The sequence below is a fragment of the Balaenoptera borealis genome (genome assembly GCF_965194805.1).
Source record: "Balaenoptera borealis genome assembly, chromosome: 5".
In the NCBI taxonomy this organism is placed as follows: domain Eukaryota; kingdom Metazoa; phylum Chordata; class Mammalia; order Artiodactyla; family Balaenopteridae; genus Balaenoptera; species Balaenoptera borealis.
The window spans coordinates 11,306,726-11,324,976 of NC_138862.1; the positions used below are offsets into that span (position 1 = coordinate 11,306,726).

An 18,251-nucleotide genomic window follows, 5' to 3' on the forward strand; every position below is an offset into this window, starting at 1 on the left:
ATAAACTTAAAAAAAAAAAAAAAGATGTATCTTCTTACAAGCCCCCCTAACTTACGAGCTTAGCATGCCACTAGCCACAGGCATGGCGCCAGCTAGCTCTTTGGGCATCCCCAACTCAACAGCAATTGGCTTCCGACTCATAAGGGTAGCGGGGAGAAGGGAAGAGGTGCAGAGTTCAAAGGTGGCCACTTCCCCAAAGAGGTCTGCAGGCCCGAGGGACAGTGAGGAAGCAATGCTACTGGCAGAGGAATGACAGGAAGCGGTGCCACCACCAACCGCCACAGAACACACACGCCCCTCTACCAAGAGCAGCACCCACCACAAGGACAAGTTACTGGTGAGATGAAAGGGAAAGTGACTGCCCAGGAGTCAAGGGGCAGACACATCCCACCTGCCCTCACCCTGGCTTCTCCCAGTCTTGAACCTGCGCTGGTAACCGGGAGCCCCGCCCACACGCTGCCAGCATTCTGGGCAGACTGGAGCTGTGAGGCCTCGGATGGGGCACGGTGCTGGGGGAGGTGAAGAGGCAAAAGTTCTTTAAAATCACAGACTTTCACTCTGATCAAAAGTTACTCATATAATACGATGGTCTTAAAATTTTATTTTGCATGGTGGTATACAGTCTGAATGACTAGCGTGCAATCCAAAGTGGTTTTTATAATCTTTGCTCTTCAAAGCGGTGTTAGTGCTGCTGCAGGGCAAAGTCCTCACTGACAAATTACATTCGTGAAACGCAGTCGAGCAGGGAGCGCTGATGCCATATATTACAAAGTGGCTCTAAGGAGGCCATTCCCCGACTTCTCACAGCAAAGGGGACCAAGAACTAAAAGTACCTTAGAAAATCAAAGGGCACTGAAAGCACCCTCTTACATAAAGATCAAGCTGGTAAGTTATTAATCCATGGTGCTCAAAAGTGAGAGAATTAAATAGAAGGCTAAAATCTGGTGAATCTTCTCACTTCCTCTTCTTGGTGGAATACAGCTTTTCTTCAAGTGGGACTGGGACGATCCCTTCACACTCTTTCACTTCCTGGGTCAGAGGGTGTTTTACAATATTTGGTCTAATCACATCAATGTCTCGAGACAAGTGCTCCATTATGCCTTCAACAGTTGTTGTCGGTGCGTAAAAATCCACCAAGAAATACCTGCAATAAAATAAAAATTTGTGAATATGCTGCATTCTGAAATACAGCAATCTCACTATCTTGGTCAATGTTTTTGTTTTACTCCTCTCCACATACAGACATCAACTACCCACAAACACACATACACATCTTTGTCAAAATAGAAACCGCCAGCTGACCAGCTAAACCAAAGTGTAGTAGTGTGCCCGACCTCCCTTTTCCTACGGCCTTTCCCATTACACTCCACTGAATTTTTCAAACCATTAGTTGATGCTTTTTGTGAAAACATCTATGAGTCTTCTAATTTTCCAAAGGATTTTACAAGTGACTTAATGCACCTAAGAGACAGAGTAAGAACCATCAGCCATACTTCATAAACTAGAAAAAGGTTAAGAAAGGCCTGGGACTCATCCAAGACTATCCAGCACATTCAAGAACTGACAAGGAACAAAAAGAAAACTACTTGAATCTTGGGTGACAGAAAGAATTTAACATTCATCTACTCAGACCAGACTAATACAGACAGACATCTCATACAGCTACTGGTCTTCAGTCTTAATAACTTTATCAGTAGTTAGCCGTATGCCAATGCAAAGGAAGAAGTGTCTCTACTCCCTGCCCACCCCACCCGTGCTCTGTTGCAAAAGTTGAAGCCTCACTTGTACTGTTTGGTTTGGACCACGGTGTTGTTAAAGGACAGTTTTCAGGGCAGTATTTCAGAATTCTACAATGTTCCAGCTGGTTCAGATGACCTTTGACACCACTTATTTGGTTCCAGCCACACTCTTCTCCCAAGCATATTCCCATCCTAGGTCTTTGCACTCTTTGTGCCTCTGCCAGAAATATTCTTCACCTTAGTTCCACAGAGTTCATCCCTCACTTCCATCACGTCTTGTCCAAAAGTCACCTTGTCAGAGAGCCCTTCTGCCCCGCCCACCCAGCCTCATCCCTCTTACCTCCCTTTCTTAATGCTTTATTTTTTTCCCCATAGCACTTTATCACCGCTAACACAGTGTATATGTGTTTACAGTCTGTCTCACTCCACTGAAATATAACTGCCCTAAGAAGAAGGACTTTGTTGCTACATCCCCAGCAGCTTGAGCATAGGCTAACGTACATCAGGTCCACAGTAAGTATTTCACAGTGGTGTGTTGGCATGAAACGTGGAATTCTCACAGAAAGCAGGAAAGACCAAATTAAAAGTGAACAAATTCAGCAAGGAAGAACATTATTAGAAAAAGTATGGCATTTTGTGTAATTCTACACAAGGAGAGGGTTCAAAACTCGTAAGAAAAATTCCCAACTTCCCATGTGACCATTCACAAGCCTAGTGGGAAAGTTATTCAAGTAAAAATAATTAAATTTAAAGCACAGAAAAATATATATCATGCAAAAACACTAATCAAAAGACAGTTGAAGTGGCTACAGTAATATCAGACAAAGGAGACTTCTAAGCAAAAAAAATTATCAGGGGAAAAAAGAGACAACACTTAACGATGGGCTCACCAAGAAGACACAAAATTCCTAAACGTGTACGTACAGATAACAGAGCTACAACATACAGAAAGTAAAAACTAACAGAACTGAAAAGAGAAAGAGACAAATCCACAATTATAGGTGGAAACTTTTAACATTCCTCTCAGTAATCAAAGACCTAGTATACAGAAAACCAGCAAGGTTACAGAAGAAGCAAACACCACCCTCAACCAACTGGATCTGACATTTATAGACCCCTCCACCCAACAACAACAAGATACATATTGGTTCTCAAGGGCATACAAAACATTTACCAAGGATGACCATATTCTGGGCCGTAAAATGAGTTTCAATACATCTAAAGGGATTTGAGTCATACAGAAAAATCTTGAGAAAATTCCCATATACTTGGAAACTAAACATACATCTAAATAACCTATGGGTCAAAGAAGAAATCAAAAGGGAAATTACAAAATACTCTGAATTGAATGAAAATGAAAACAACACATCAAATTTGGAGAATGCCACTAAAGCAGTACTTAGCAGTAAACTTACAGCGCTAAACATCTACGTAAGACAAAAGAAGGGCCTCAAATCAATGACCTCAGCTTCCACCTTAAGAAACTAGGAAAAGAAGAGCAAATTAAATGCAAAGTAAGACCAAAAAAGAAAATAATAAAAATCAGAGCAGAAATCCCTGAAGCAGGAAAAACAATAGAGAACATCAGTGAAACCAAATACTAGTTCACTGAGATCAATAAAACTGATACAATTCCAATTGGATTGATCAGTAAAAACAGATAAGATACAAATTACCGATATTTGGGAATGAGAAAGGTGAAACAACTACAAAGTTTACAGATATTAAAAGAATGGTAAGGGAATATCATAAAAAAAACTTTTGCAATAAATTGACAACCTAACTGAAATTCCTAGAAAAATACGAACTATCAAAACTCACTCAAGAAGGAACAGATGACCTGAATAGCCCTATATCTATCAAAGAAATTAAATTTGTAGTTAAAAACCTTCCCACAAGGATAACTATAGGCACAAATGGTTTCACTGGCAAACTCTACCAAATGTTTAAGAAAAATATACCAATTCTGATACAAATTGGTCTGGAAAGTAGGACAACACTTTTGAACTTGTGCTATGAAGTCAGCATTACCCTGGTACCAAGACCAGACAAAGACACTAAAAGAAAAGAAAAACACAGACCAACATCCCTCATAAACATAAATGAAAAGATTCTAAACAAAATTTTAGCAAATTGACTACTATAATATATAAAAAGGACAATGTATCCTGACCAAGTAGGATTTAGTCCAAGAATACAAGATTGGCTTAACATTTGAAAATCAATGAAAATCACCATATTAACAAACTAAAAAAGAAAAACCATGTGATCATTATTCCAATAGATGCAAAAAACAGCACTTAGCAAAATCCCATATCCATTCCTGATAAAAAACTCTCAGCAAGCTAGGGAAAGAAGGAATCTTCTACAACCTTATAAAAAGCATCTTTGAAAAACCTACAGCTAACATCATACTAACTGGTCAAAGTCTAAATGCTTTCCCCCTAAGAACGGGAACAAACAAGAACGTCTACTCTCACTACTTCTATCTGACATTTTACTGAAGTGCCTTGCCAGTGCAATAAGGCAAGAAAAAAAGAAGTAAAAGGCATCCAGGTTGATAAGGAAAAAGTAAAACTGTCTTTATTTGCAGATGTCATGATCGTGTATACAGAAAAATCTGAAGAAGTTTATGGAAAAGATACCAGACTGTAAGTTTAACAAGGCTGCAAGATACAAGATCAATAAACAAAAATCAACTGTATTTCTATATACTAGCAACAAATAATCAGACCTTGAAATTAAATATTAAATATTCAGTGATAAATCTGACAGAAGATGTGCAAGACTTGTAAATTAAAACTATAAAACATTGCTGAAAGAAGTTAAAGAAAACATACATAAATGGAGAGGTATACCTTGTTCATGGGTGTAGGAAGATTCAACTTGTTTAGTTGTCTATTTTCCCAAACTGACGTAAAGAGTCAAAAGAATCCCAGTCAAAATCCTAAGACTTTTCTGTTAGAAATTGACAACTGATTCTTAAGTTCATATGGAAATTCAAAAGACCAAGAACAGCCAAAACAACTTTGATAAAGAATGAAGTTGAAGGACTTAACACTACCTGATTTCAAGACTTACTATAAAGCTATGGTAATCAAGACAGTATGGTATTTATATAAAGATAAACAAATAGATCAATAGAATAGAGAGTTCAGAAATAGATCCAAATGCACAACTGATTTGTAACAAAGGTGCAAAGGCAATTCAGTAAAGAAAGGGTAGTCCTTTCTACAAAAGGTGCTGTAACAATTTGATATCCATAGGCAAAAAAATGAGCTCTTTGATCCATGCTTGTACCATATACAAAAATTAACTCAAAACTAGAACACGAATCTGAACATAAAACACAAAGCTAGAAAACTAGAAGAAAACACAGGAGAAAATCCTTGTGACCTTGGGTTAAGCAAAGATTCCTTAGACATGACACCAAAAGCACAATCCATAAAAGAAAAATTTGATACTTTAGATTTCATCAAAATTAAAAACTGCTCTTGAAAGATACACTTAAGATAATAAGAAGACAAGCCATGCACTGGGACTTGCAAACTCATATTTGATAAAGGACTTATTTCTAGAATATTAAAAACTCTCAAAGTTTAATTAAAAAACCAATTTTTAAAAATGGACATAAAATTTGAAAAGGCATTTCACTGAAGATATACAATGGTGAAGAAGCATATGAAAAGATGCTTAATACCACTAGTCATTAGAGAAATGCAAACTAAAACCACGAAGAGTTACCTACTAGAATGGCTAAAAAATGACCATACCAAGTGTGGTGAGCATGTAGAGGAACTGACACTTTCATACACTGCTAGTGGGAATGCAAAATGATACAGCCAACTTTGGAAACCAGTGTGGCAGTCTCTTAAAAAGTTAAACATACACCTGCCATTATGATCAAGCCATTCCATTCCTAGATTTACCCAAGAAAATTAAAGCATATGCCCACAGAACAACTTCTACATCGATGTTCATAGCAGCTTTACTTGTAACAACCCGAAACTGGAAATAACACAAATATCCATTAACATGTAAACTGATAAGCAAACTGTAGTATATCCATAAAATGGCACACTACTCAGCAATAAAAAGGAATAAACTATTAATACATACCACTGATGAATCTCATAATAATTTCGCTGAGTAAAAGAAACTAGAGTAAAAAAGAGTACATACTGTCTGATTCTATCTAAGTAAGATTTTAGAAAACATAAGCTAATCTATAGTGAAAGAAAGGAGATCAGATGGCGGATAAGTGGAAGGAAGGATCACAAGAGGCAGGAGGAAACTTTAGGGGTGACCAATTTATCATCTTGATTGTGGTGATTTCATGGGTTTACATATATGTGCAGTTTATTGTGTGTCATTTATACCTCCACAAAGCTGTTGATTTTAAAATGGTATGTAGAAGCTGAATGAGCAGGACTTGGTGAATGACTCGATATAGAGTGGTGATGATGAGCTGATGAAAACGCCGCGGGTTTTTCAAGAAATGAAATAAAAATGCCAATTCCTCCACGACCTGGCAAACTTATTGATCACTGCCTTGCACGTGTGCTCAATGATGAGACCACCATTTGGGCTTACTCTGAAAATTACACACCAACCTGGGCAAATCTTCCAAGGTTTAATTCTACTTGTTTATTTCTACGCCACAAAGCAGGCACTATGGTTGCAATCACCCAACTTAAGAACTGCTCGTTTGTTCAATGGTTAATTATTGATTACTTACCTTGAGTAAGGCTCTGAATTAGAGCCTAAAAAATAAGTGTAATCGACCTTAAATTACCTTCTCCTTGCCAACCCCCAGCACTTTTCCCACTCCTCCAACCCCCAATAATTATGGCCGCCTGGTGGCCAGGGCTGCGAACGCCCTCATTCAACATGGCCTCCAGCATCTCTCTTCCCTTTTTATCCATTTGTTCTTTCATCCAGTATACATCAAAATGTCTTGCCTAGCTACCATGGACAAGTTATGACCTCACCCTCTGTCTGTTAACATCCCACAATACTTCATTCTATAGCGGCAGTTTTTCTTTAAACACATATACACCCTCTCTGAGCTCCTTCCTCTTTCCTTGCTTTTCATCTAGTTTCCATAGACGTGTCTTCCTCTTTTGCTTTACTCCACTTAAAGCCCTGATAGCCGGAGGTAGTGCACTGTGAAATGCCATCTATTACACAGGGTAATATATGGAGGGACATGCTTAGCGAGGGCCTGACATGCTCTGGGCACACAGCCACCCCGGCAGTTACCACTGCCAGCCCTGTAAATGCTCCACATCCCCTCCCTCCAGAGTACACAGGTGTCTCTTGCTCTAGTGAGCTAAGCCTGCCCCTCTTTATGGTCAAGTATTCAAGTTACTCAGATACCATATCTGGGGTTCAGCAAGCATTGTCTTCTTCCATTTTCCATTCTACTACACCACAGAGGTATTTTTGTGGGCTAGCCTCTGAGTCTAAACATGTTTCTAAGAGAGAGTGTGTTTACGATAGCCAACAAGCAACTCATCTGCCCACAAATCAATTCTCGTGCAGTCTTCCTGAGCAGTACCCTCCATACACTGGCATTCACCAAATAATGCTAAGAAATAACCCAAAACTTTCTGGATACCATTTTGTGATAAGGGTAAAAAGAATACCCAAGGATGGAAACTAGAGGCCAGATATTATCTCAGAAATGAAAAGGCAAGTGTCTTAGATAGAACTTTCTTTTAAACAGTTCCTGAGGAAGAGGAGGAGGAAGTGGAAGCTCCACTCCATGTGGCAACTCAGGAAGTGCAAGAGGAAGTGGTGCTGGGTGCTGGTGTGGGCCCAGCAGCCTTCTCCCCAGCAACAACCAGCAGTTTTCGAAGTGGTTTCCTACACATTATCTCCTTTGAATTTTATAATGATTAAGTCATTAGTTCAAGGTCACTCAGCTACTAAGTGGCCTCAGCCAGGATGCTAAGAGTACATCTTTTGACTCCAGGACATGAGAAGCCACAGAGAACTTTGGGATCACTGGGTTACAGAACCCCAGTGAACGGGGAGAGGACCGTGAAGACGACGCGGTCCAACCCCTTCCGCTGCTTTCCAGGGAACTGATCTGCACCAGGTCACAAAGGGAGAAGAGGATCCAGACTACAGAGCCCTCAGCCCCCACTCTGTCAAATACACCTCTTGCTAGCCAGCAACTGGCATTCTGCAGTTTCTCAAGGATAAAGAAACGCACTAGAAAAAGGTCTGGGAACCCTAAGCTTGGCTTCAGGAGGCTCTGTTACTACCAAAACCCCTCCAGCCTTTACCTTCTTTTAGCTACTCTGCCTTCCCTCTACCAGTCAGGACACTCATCCAGCAACCAAACCCAAACAAAAGCACTGGCCAAGATGCAAATGGGTTAGTGCCCACAACCACAGCTGTGACAGTCACTTCATGCTTATCACACTGTTGATCTACGCCTGGGGCTCATGTGGGCAAGACTGCTTCTACTCCCATGCTCCTTATTGCACTGTGGAAATTTCCACAAAAAGGAAACACCACCAAGACAGAGGAGGAGCTAGGAGCGGCTCAGAGATGGGCAGATCTTACTGTATTCAGAGTTGAAAGCTAACCTTACATTCACAGTTGAAAGCTAACCTCTTGGACTTCCCTGGTGGCGCAGTGCTTAAGAATCCGCCTGCCAGTGCAGGCAGGGGACACGGGTTTGAGCCCTGGTCCGGGAAGATCCCACATGCCGCTGAGCAACTAAGGCCACAACTACTGAGCCTGCACTCTAGAGCCCGTGAGCCACAACTACTGAGCCCGTGCCTAGAGCCTGTGCTCCACAACAGGAGAAGCCACCGCAATGAGAAGCCCGCGCACCGCAACGAAGAGTAGCCCCTGCTCGCTGCAACTAGAGAAAAGCCCGGGCGCAGCAACAAAGATCCAACGCAGCCAAAAATAAAATAAATAAAATAAAATAAATTAATTAAAAAAAATAGCTAACCTCTTACCTCCACATCTCTCTCCCAGGGAACAAAGCTGTCCCTCCCCACTGTGAGAGAAACAAGCAGGAGTCCAGGACAATCTCTATCTGCCTTAGCAGCCCAAGCACACAGGTCAATAGTCCTTTATGGCTTTCCCACACAGGGATGCACTGACCAATTCTTGGTTACCGCCAGGATATATTCCTCTTCTCACTGATTTATCTTGGGCAAACTTAACCAGTCAATGAACATCTACTATGGGCAAACCTCAGGAGACTAAAAAGATGAGGTACACATGGCCTTGACCCCCTGGAACACTAAGTCCAGCTAGGGAGAGAAGTCACAGGGGCCACAGTGCTAGCAGAAACCCAGGCTTCCAAGACCTGCACACGTCTCCCAGTCCCGCAGGAGACTGTGGAAATGACGCGGCGGTCGTGGACACCTGACTCCTAGCTACTGGGTTTTTCTTTTTTCTTTTGAATTTTTGAATTTCATTTTATTTATTTTTTTATACAGCAGGTTCTTGTTAGTTATCTATTTTATATATATTAGTGGGTTTTTCTAACCACAGGTGACCTAAGGAATGACAATGAGAAGTGAAGCCCAGAAACAGCCTACTTGGAGTTGTAGGTCTGGGCAGCTTCTGAAGCCTGCAAGGATCCCTTTCCCATGACAGCACAGGTCCATAACAGACCTGTAAAAATAGGAATTAGGTTGACAAAACGACCTCGGAACTCCCTACATCCCACTGAAATCTGCCATGGAGAAGCCATTCTGAAATTCAGACGAGCTGCTGTTCAAAGGAAGGGGGCCAAAAGAGGGGCTCGGCATCTCCAGAGGCATCTGCTCCACCTTTATCCCACAATGAGGTAACAACGTCTGCTTCTCCCCCTAACCTAGCTACGCAGAATCAACACACAAGACCAAACGTCGTCACACGTCTAACATGTAGACTCGTATCTCCATTCTCAGGATGAGCTCCTCACTCAAGGTAGTTTACAAGTATGACTATAATTGCAACTGCCTAGACATGCCCAAAAGCTGACATTCCAATAAGGAAAAAAAAAAAAATCAAGTTCTCCAAACAGCCAGTTTTCCAATCTCCACATTTAATCAGTGATTAAATCAATATATGAACCAATCATTTTGGAAAAATCCAGTTTAGCAATCTCAAATCTAATTAGTCTACATTCCCAGCACCTTCAACCACATGTCCAGTAGCACCAGTGAAATGGTTCTGCACACCAGGTAGCCAGGGTAAGCACTGCTCTCGCCTTCAACACAAAACCCAGTGGTGCTGACATTTCAAGGTCCCACATGTGGTTCTCATTATAGAATCACTTCACCCGCAAGGTAGACATCAGCTTCTCTCTTTTCTATAGAAAACCACTTGAATTTTAGGTGGCACCAACTCTGCAGAAGTAGAAGCAAGGAAATGATGGATACCGGCAAGGAGAGAAAGGACAAAAAAGGTTTAGTACACTAGTGCATTTCTCATCACAGAGTCCCATGTTCAAAAGTTGGAGGAACAGGGAACCATCTCGTAGGCAGAACTGCCCACGTGGTCTTGAAGGTGGCAGTTAACCCTTTCTGTATTTCTGAAGACACGCACTACAAAACTCTCCACTGCATGACTGAAACCCCCCCCAGAGATCTGAGAAGACGCAGAGAAAGGGCTCGCCCAGGACAGACCGAGCCCAGTGCCGCCAAGCATTCTCCATGCCCAGCTCGGCTTCACGAGGGAGCCAGCAGCCCTCAGCGTCCTTTCTGCCCTCCTCTCGGGGCAACAAGACCAGCAAACCACTCAGTGGCCTCCTGACACAAGGCTCTGCAGCCTGCCAGCCCTCACCCCCCCGCCAGTGGCTTCTTGCAACGCTCCTAAACGCTAAAGGTTGTATTTGGTTTTTATTTCACTTCTGTCTTCACCCTACAGTTACAAGTTGTCCATAGAAAGTGCCTGCTTGAATGTGAGTTTTCTTTGTCTGTCTCTCTCCGTCACACACTCACTCACAGCCTCGCCCTCCCCCTCGCAGACGAGTGGAAATTTCCACTGAAGCGCTCAGTGGCTCCCCGTGAGTGGGGTGGGGGAGGGAGAGGAGAGGGATTTGCAGCCAGGAAGCCTCTTCAAGCCTTTTGGAACATAGGAAACAGATCCGTTTGAATGCCAGTTCCTAGACTGTATCGGTTAAACCTTGCTGGATTCAGGCTTCACTGAAGCAGTGAATTATTCTCCTTAAAACCAAGATAGCCTCTGCATGGAAAAGCCCCAATCCTTTTTTAAAATCCATTGGGTCTCATACATTTTAAAAACCACCAAACCTGCTGCAGAATTCTCACAAATCTTGGGACCCTGCCACTAAAAAGAAACCTCCAAGGCCACACAGCAGCCCTGCCCTGAAACCCCATCGTGAAGCACCTACACGAGCGGCGTCAGGGTGCTGGCCTGGGCTTAACGCTGGCAGGAAAGCACAAGAACATGGAAACGTTAGCGAACGAGAAAACTGCACAGGAGAATCAGTCTCCTCTAGAGAGGGTGCCAGCACTCTTGGAGTTAGCTGCAGACACATTTGGAGAGCAAGTCAGTAAAATTCCACTGATTCACCACAGAGCCAGTTATTTTTATCATTCTGCTTACCCGTAAACAGAAGGGCGTCTTATATGTAGACCAGCAGATCTTTGCTATAAGCACCTATTCACATTTTAAATGCATGAGGGAAGACAAAGGAGGGACAAAACAGGCAAGAAAAACCTCCTTCACTACTTAAGAGTTCTCATACACACACATTCTGAAGTCAGCCCAATCGCACTGCCGTGAAAGCAGAGGTGGTAAAAAGAGTCAAAGCAATGTGGGGCATCCTTTTCCAAACAGGCACAAGCCCATCGCTGCAACATAGACTACGGTTTCTTCTAAGGTTCCCCCTCCTGCACCAGAAATCCCTCTTAGTCTCAGTCCAGCCCCATCTAGTGGAAAGAGAGCCTTAAACCAGTCTGTGCAGCCCTGGAGGCAGATGCTGAGGCAGTTCTGGCAGAGGGTGACTGATACTATGAGTCAGTAAAAACCTGCCCCTTCTGAGCAAGGGTCTAAATGAGCACTGACTCCCTTCTGCCTATGTAACACTGTCCCCTTTTAGACACCAAGGGACACAGAAAGAATTTTCCACAGCAACAACCTTGCCTTTCCCAGAGAGCTGATGAGGGTACAAAGGTGAGCATGTGAAAGCACAAAGGAAAGATAATCTGGGGGGGCCCCCAGGAGACCAAAGCAAATCCAGAGCTGAGAATAAATCCCAGCCCCTCTAAGACCATCCCCACCCCAACCCCCCACTCTACCCCCAGCTCCTAATCATGCTCCAGTGGTTTCCAGGTGCTGCCTCGTGAAATGGGTGGTGAGTGAGGCCAGAAGCCTCCATCGGGAAAAACGGTCCGAAGACCCAACCATCCCAACCTGGCCCAAACAGCAACAGGGCATCCGGTCAACTCTTCCCTGTCCCTAGGGGACATAAATGACTCGTCCAATTCTATTGACCCTCAGAGATTATGAGTTTAAGGAAGTTTCTGTGGATCAGCCTGGGAACAAGTTGTTCCAATGGGAAAATAGGTTCCCAGTTATAAACAATAAACCTACAGACAAATTCCTGGAATGTAACCTGTTCCCAAAGTCAGGACTGACTAAGTTAATATCTGGAATATAATGATGATATTTTTTTGGCATAAACTGGTAACAGACTTGATATAATAATAAACACCAGGTACCACTTTCAAGGTACCACCTCCTCCTTTTGGAAAGCTTCCCAAATAACCCTAAAGTAGCACTATCTTTCCTACCTAAGCACTCTCTCAGTCCATTCTTCTTTCGGGCAGGCCTACTTGGCATGTGTGTAGCAGGGGTATGGATTTGGGGGAAGGAGGTGAGATGGGAGGCAGTCACTCAACATGATGGAAGTAACTGCAAGAGAGACGCCTGGTTGTCAGCTTCGGTCAGAGGGACCGTTCCGTGCTGGGCCCCTGTGTTTACACCCGCTTGGCTGGTGCCTAGGTTAGCCATATGCAGGCATGTCTTTGATTCAAGTGAAAACTCCTTGAGATCAAGAACCACAACGATCATAAGAACCATCCTGAGACCTAGGAATACCACCAGGATATACCACTTCTTCCCACAAAATGTAAAAGCAACACTTAAAACCAACAGCACCACAGTGCAATGTGGATTCATGGAGGGCATCTAGGGCTCACTCGTTAGCCAGCTAAAAAACTGGCTCTCAACATATCAACCTCAGGAGTCAAACCAGTGCCCCACCACAATTACAGATACGTTTCATGGCCTCCAGGGCTGTTTGAAAAGAGCCAAAAACTTCTGAACGCTAATAAATGCATAACACACAAGTCCACCCTGTTTCTTCTCAACCACTTCATAAAAGTGAACCTTCCCAGCACCTAACCTGGCACATAGTCTCCTTCATACATGCTTGTAATGCCTTCTGTGGCTATGTCAGTGCACAAAAAGAATTTGACAAGTGAACAGAACGCCTACTACAAACATCACTGGGGTTAGTGACCCCAGTGGGAGGACCGGCTGCAGCTAAGGGAATATCAGACTAAACTTAATTAAGCTCCACAACGCAGTCATCTGACATGCCACTCAATTTTAAATCTCCAAACCAGGGAACTCCCAACTATACTAGCCCCTCGTCTCATTTACCAAAAGCCACTGTGAAGAACATTAATGAGTGTTACAAAAACAAAAGTGACATGGTCAAGTAAAATTGACAAACTAGGGCATCTTATGGAAGGGCTTCTCACCATTTATACGCTAAGGTGTGTTGTGAATTTCCAGAAGGATTAGATCACGCAAGGCTTCCCACATCTTTTTTTTTTTTTTTTTTTTTTTGGCCGCGCTGCACGGTATGTGCAGCACGTGGGGTCTCAGTTCCCTGACCAGGGATCAAACCCGCGCCCCCTGCAGCGGAAGCTCGGAGTCTTAACACTGGACTGCCAGGAAAGTCCCTTCTTTTCACTTTTTTTTTTTTTTTTTTTTTAAGGCTTCCCACATCTGACTGATCACACACACCCTCCATTTTTGGTGGAGCATATCTGTATCACTAGCATTTCAGAGACCACACTTTGGAAAACACTACCTCAAGCAAATAAATACCAGATACTGATTTATCCTCAGAAAAGCAAACTTAAAACATGAACCTCCCACACTGGGGCTAGGCACCACCTTTTTCTGTTGATGTATAATAGACACAGTATGATATATTTTAAGGATGCTGCTTCTCCTTCTCTGAGGAGTCTGAAAGTAAAAAAACAAACAAACAGAAAAACCACCCAGAAATAAAATCCTTAACTATAAATGAACTAAGTGACGGCAACACAGCCCTTGGTGGGGCACCGGCACCTTGTCAGGAATCTGGAATGTAGGTCTGGTGTTGTCAGCAGCTCTGGCTTGATTCCAGGTGAGCTCTTCCCAGATCTGAGTCTATTCCATCCATAAAGGAGAAAGAATACCACCCTACCCCAGCACTGCACACAGAGGCCTGAAAACTAGAGGAGTTAATGCGGCAGTTCTCAAAGCGTGGCCCTCACAGCAGCAGCAGCAGCGCTACCCACGCACTGTGAGAGATGCAAATTCCAGGATGCTGGTCACACTAGCCCTCAACAAGGTCGAATCCTCTACTTGGAAAGGGGGCAGAAGAAAGCATTCCTACTGTGCATCCCTGAAAGCACATAATGAGGAAACTGCCTTCTCTCCCTGTTCAGTGCCTTCCATCACAGAACCTGGCTAATAACTCTTGGCCAAAGTTTATATGCTTCTCTTAAAAAAAAAAAAAAAAAGGCAAAAGGATTCATAGCCTTGCTATTAAAACCAAACCCCTTTGTTTGGTTTAAGTTTTAAAAAAATGTTATACACACAGTCTCCATCGCTTACTGTTGTTATGATTGTGGAGAGGAATAAGCCACCGAGCATTTCAGGTTGCCTAGCAACACCGCAGGCACACTCTTCAGAGGTGCTCTCAAGAAGCTGAACACTAGCACAAAACAAGGTGAAGCAATAAAAAGAAACGTGCAGTCTGTGCCACATCTCGGCAGAAGGTTTACAAGCAGTAAGAAAGCCTGGCGTGAGGTGTGACTTTACTCGGGCCCATCACATGTAGCAAACCTGCACAAGGCTGCTCGCCCCACATGACTAAAAGCGGCATCGTACAACACCCAGTACTGTTCGCAGAGCACATCTTCAGAGGTTATTTCATTTGATCACTGTGACAAAGTGGATGGGAGAACGACCACCTGAGTTCAGTATCCAAGGAAGCTAAGTGACTTGGTCTAGGTCACACAGCAGGGAGCCCCAGAAGGAGAATCAAGTCTCCTAGTCCTGGACTTTCCCTGCTATGCTAAAAACTGATTCCCATTTCTTTATCACCTACTTCTAGGAAACCCAACAAAATAAGATTCTTCCTCCAAACCAGAAACCTTGGGCATAAGCCTAGAGAAGCGGCAAACCAACCCAACAAACAAACTGACCTCGAAGAATTTCTACAAAGATAGGTATCTCTATAAAATCAAATCCTTGACATGTTTGAGGAACTTGCTATATACTATGTGAGAAAAAAGTCCGATTACTTTTGTGATTAAAATTGTGATTAAAATTGGCTGGAATAGGTAAAACCATTTTCCTATTGGGGATTTTAGGCTCTGGTTATACACATTAGTAATAAGAAGTACATTTTGCTTGTTATCTGCAACCTTCATATTTACAAAGGAAGCACTGAGTAGGTGGACAACACATTGCTCAATGAGGTGTTTTAAAGGCGAAAGTTAAAGAAATGCCAGGGGAAAACAGTGCTTAAGTTGATGAGAAAAGTTTCCCACAATCAAAAGCTTATAAATAATGTGTTACTGCTGGCATGACCTCTTTTGGGGCTCTGATTAGCTTATTGTGAGTCAGCATAAATGCATTCCATCTGCAACACAACATGGCTGGGGTACGTACCTGCACACCACCTGGCACAGTGGGGATCTGACTATGAGCGTCTAATAACTCCTGAGATGAATTACACAGCGCTCCTTACGGAGCCCACCAAAGGCACGTGTCCAGTGACTCACGAAGGACTTACCCTCCCCTGGTGTGCCGCTGACTGTGGGCGGAGATCCTGTAAGGAAGCGCACGCTCGCCCAGGTTCTCCAAGTTCCTCACCACAGCCCCTCTGTCCATCAGGGTTTCTAGTGTACGCTTCAAAGCAGCAGCGGTCTCTGGCTGTTTTTTGTTTTTGTTTTTAAAAAGAAGAAAAAAACACATCAGAATCAATGTAAGAACTAGAATGATTAAGTGTGGTCAGTTCCAATCATAACAGCTCTATTGGTAGGGATCTTTGGGTAAAAGCAACAGAAACTACTTTTGGCTAACTTAAAGTTTAAAAAAAAAAAAAGAGAGAGAAAGACACATTTATCATAAGGATATGAGATAGCTCACAGATACGAAGGAAAATCTGAAGCAGCAGGCCTCGGAGAGTTCAGGGACCAGAGCAGCTCCAGGGATCTGGGAGGCAGGAACTAATGAGTGTTGTCTTCAGAGCACCTTGGCCAGGATGAATCAGCGCCAATCACTGTCAGTCCTTGTAGCCCATGATTCAAAATTCAAATTCCAGGGAAAGAGCATCCTCTTGGCAGGACACTTTGATTGACCATCTCACCAAAACCATAGACAGCCAGTGGGAAAAGGGGTTGTCTCCCAAAGAAAAACTGAGAGATTGTAACCAAAAGGGAGAAAGGATGAGTAAGACCCAATCTCTGCCCGCATGGAGCTTACAATCTAATAAAGACATGAACTCAAAAACCCACGTAAGAAGACCAGAAGGCAGAACACCGGAAGTGACATAGGGACCAGAGCAGAACACCAGAAGTGACATAGGGACCAGAGAGCTCATGAGAAGAGAAAGCACATTCAGTTGGAAGAAGGGTTCCATTAAAGAAAGCGGTCTCGAGGGGAGCCCTGGAAAATGACAATGGGAGATGCAAAGAACAAACAAACCAAGCACTGAGTAAAAGAGCAGAGACAAGAAAGTATTGAGGAAACAGCTAGGAGTCCCATCCGATGAAGTTCAGGACAAGGAGGACTGAGAAGTTAAGATTGTAGGTTGGGTCCAAGTATATAAACAATCAATATCTGTTACTAAAAAACAAAATTGAAACAATATAAAATCCCATCATCCAGAGATAAAAGACTTTAAATATTTTGGTGTATTTCCTTCCAGACAGCCCTCTATGCACATGTATACACCAAAAACTTTTGGAAGAAAAGACACTTTATAGGGGTAAACTTGAGAAGACACAACTAACGGAATGTGGAAAATGAGGGAGAGGCGTGGCAAAAGAGGGGCACCAAACATGGTGGCTGGGAGAATGGGGTTATTATTAACAGCTAAAGGGAAATCTGGACAAGCTGGCTGGGGACACAAAAGATGACTTTGGTTTAGGACATGCTGAGTCTGAGATGCCCACAGTTCCTCCAGGCTGACCTCTCAAGATATAAACCTTAAGCTCAAAACAACAGGGCAGGCTAGAATTACACATTTAACAGTCATCTGCAGAGAAGGGCTATCTGAAACCCTGGGAGGAGTGAGAGCACTGAGGGAGGGTGTGGGGTGAGAAGAAAAGAGACCAACAACAGAACCCGGGGGAGTGCAAACATTTGGGGGCGGACAAGAGGACTCAAAGTCAGAGAAGCAAACAGCAAAAGGAAAACCAGACCTGCCTTGTCACAGAAACTAAGGAAAGAGGCAGCCTCCAGAATGACAGGATGGAGATGAAGAAAAAACCACAGCACGGTGACTGCACAGTCACTTAGCAAGATGGGGCTAAAAGCTAGATTGCAAAGGTAGAGGTGAAGGAAAGAGAAAGTTCTAGAGCCTGAGGGGCAAACAAATTTGAGTAAAATGTTTGAGGAGAGAGAAAACACAAGGAAGTTAGCAGTTAAAGGGGAATGAACCAGTCGAAGGATAAAATGTAGGATGTTTTAAATATCATCATCGATGGCCAACATGATTTGCTGCGTAACTGCTACGTGATCAACACAGATCTAGTGTTTTATTGGTACATATTTAATCTTCACCACACAAAAAAAAAGAAAGCCAAGAAGGTTGATAGATTTGGAAACTGGGCCTCTGAGAGATGTCCTGACTTTGAGATTACATGACAGTTAACAAGTGGAAGAGCCTGATGCAAAGAAAAGGAACACTGACAAAAGTCAAATCGGGGGAGGAGGCCAGAGGACACCTTGGCAAGGAAAAGAGTACTTCTCCTCAGACATAAATGAAGAAATGCAAGCAGAGAAATCTTCAATGCAGGAGTGAACTTAAGAAAAGGCTACCTTCCAGTGGCTCATTTTGGATCAAATGAAAAGAAAACTGCAGAACAATTTTAAGTGTGCACTCTAGTAACTGAAGAAAATCTACTATATACCTGTATATTTTCTTTCTGACAAATACTGCTAAAATGCTGTGAATGCACTAAGTACTAGTTTAAGGTTTAGAAATAAAATTTCTACTTTTATTTCATATTG

General features: G+C 42.9%; 1 protein-coding gene and 1 long non-coding RNA gene across 2 annotated transcripts in view; one reads left to right on the forward strand and one right to left on the reverse strand.

Moving 5' to 3' along the window:
* Positions 1 to 581: 581 nt before the first annotated feature.
* Positions 582 to 18,251, reverse strand: part of MRPS6 (mitochondrial ribosomal protein S6) — a 64,045-nt gene continuing 46,375 nt past the window's right edge. Inside the window, exons 2-3 of the mRNA XM_082395123.1 lie at positions 15,808 to 15,947; positions 582 to 1,144 (exon numbers count right to left, since the gene is read on the reverse strand). Coding sequence (XP_082251249.1) covers positions 955 to 1,144; positions 15,808 to 15,947 — 330 coding nt within the window. The 3' untranslated portion in view covers positions 582 to 954. The remainder of the gene's footprint in view (positions 1,145 to 15,807; positions 15,948 to 18,251) is intronic.
* Positions 1,151 to 13,798, forward strand: LOC309630197. Its single transcript, XR_014245523.1, has 2 exons — positions 1,151 to 3,389; positions 3,437 to 13,798. It is a non-coding gene; the product is annotated as an uncharacterized lncRNA (long non-coding RNA).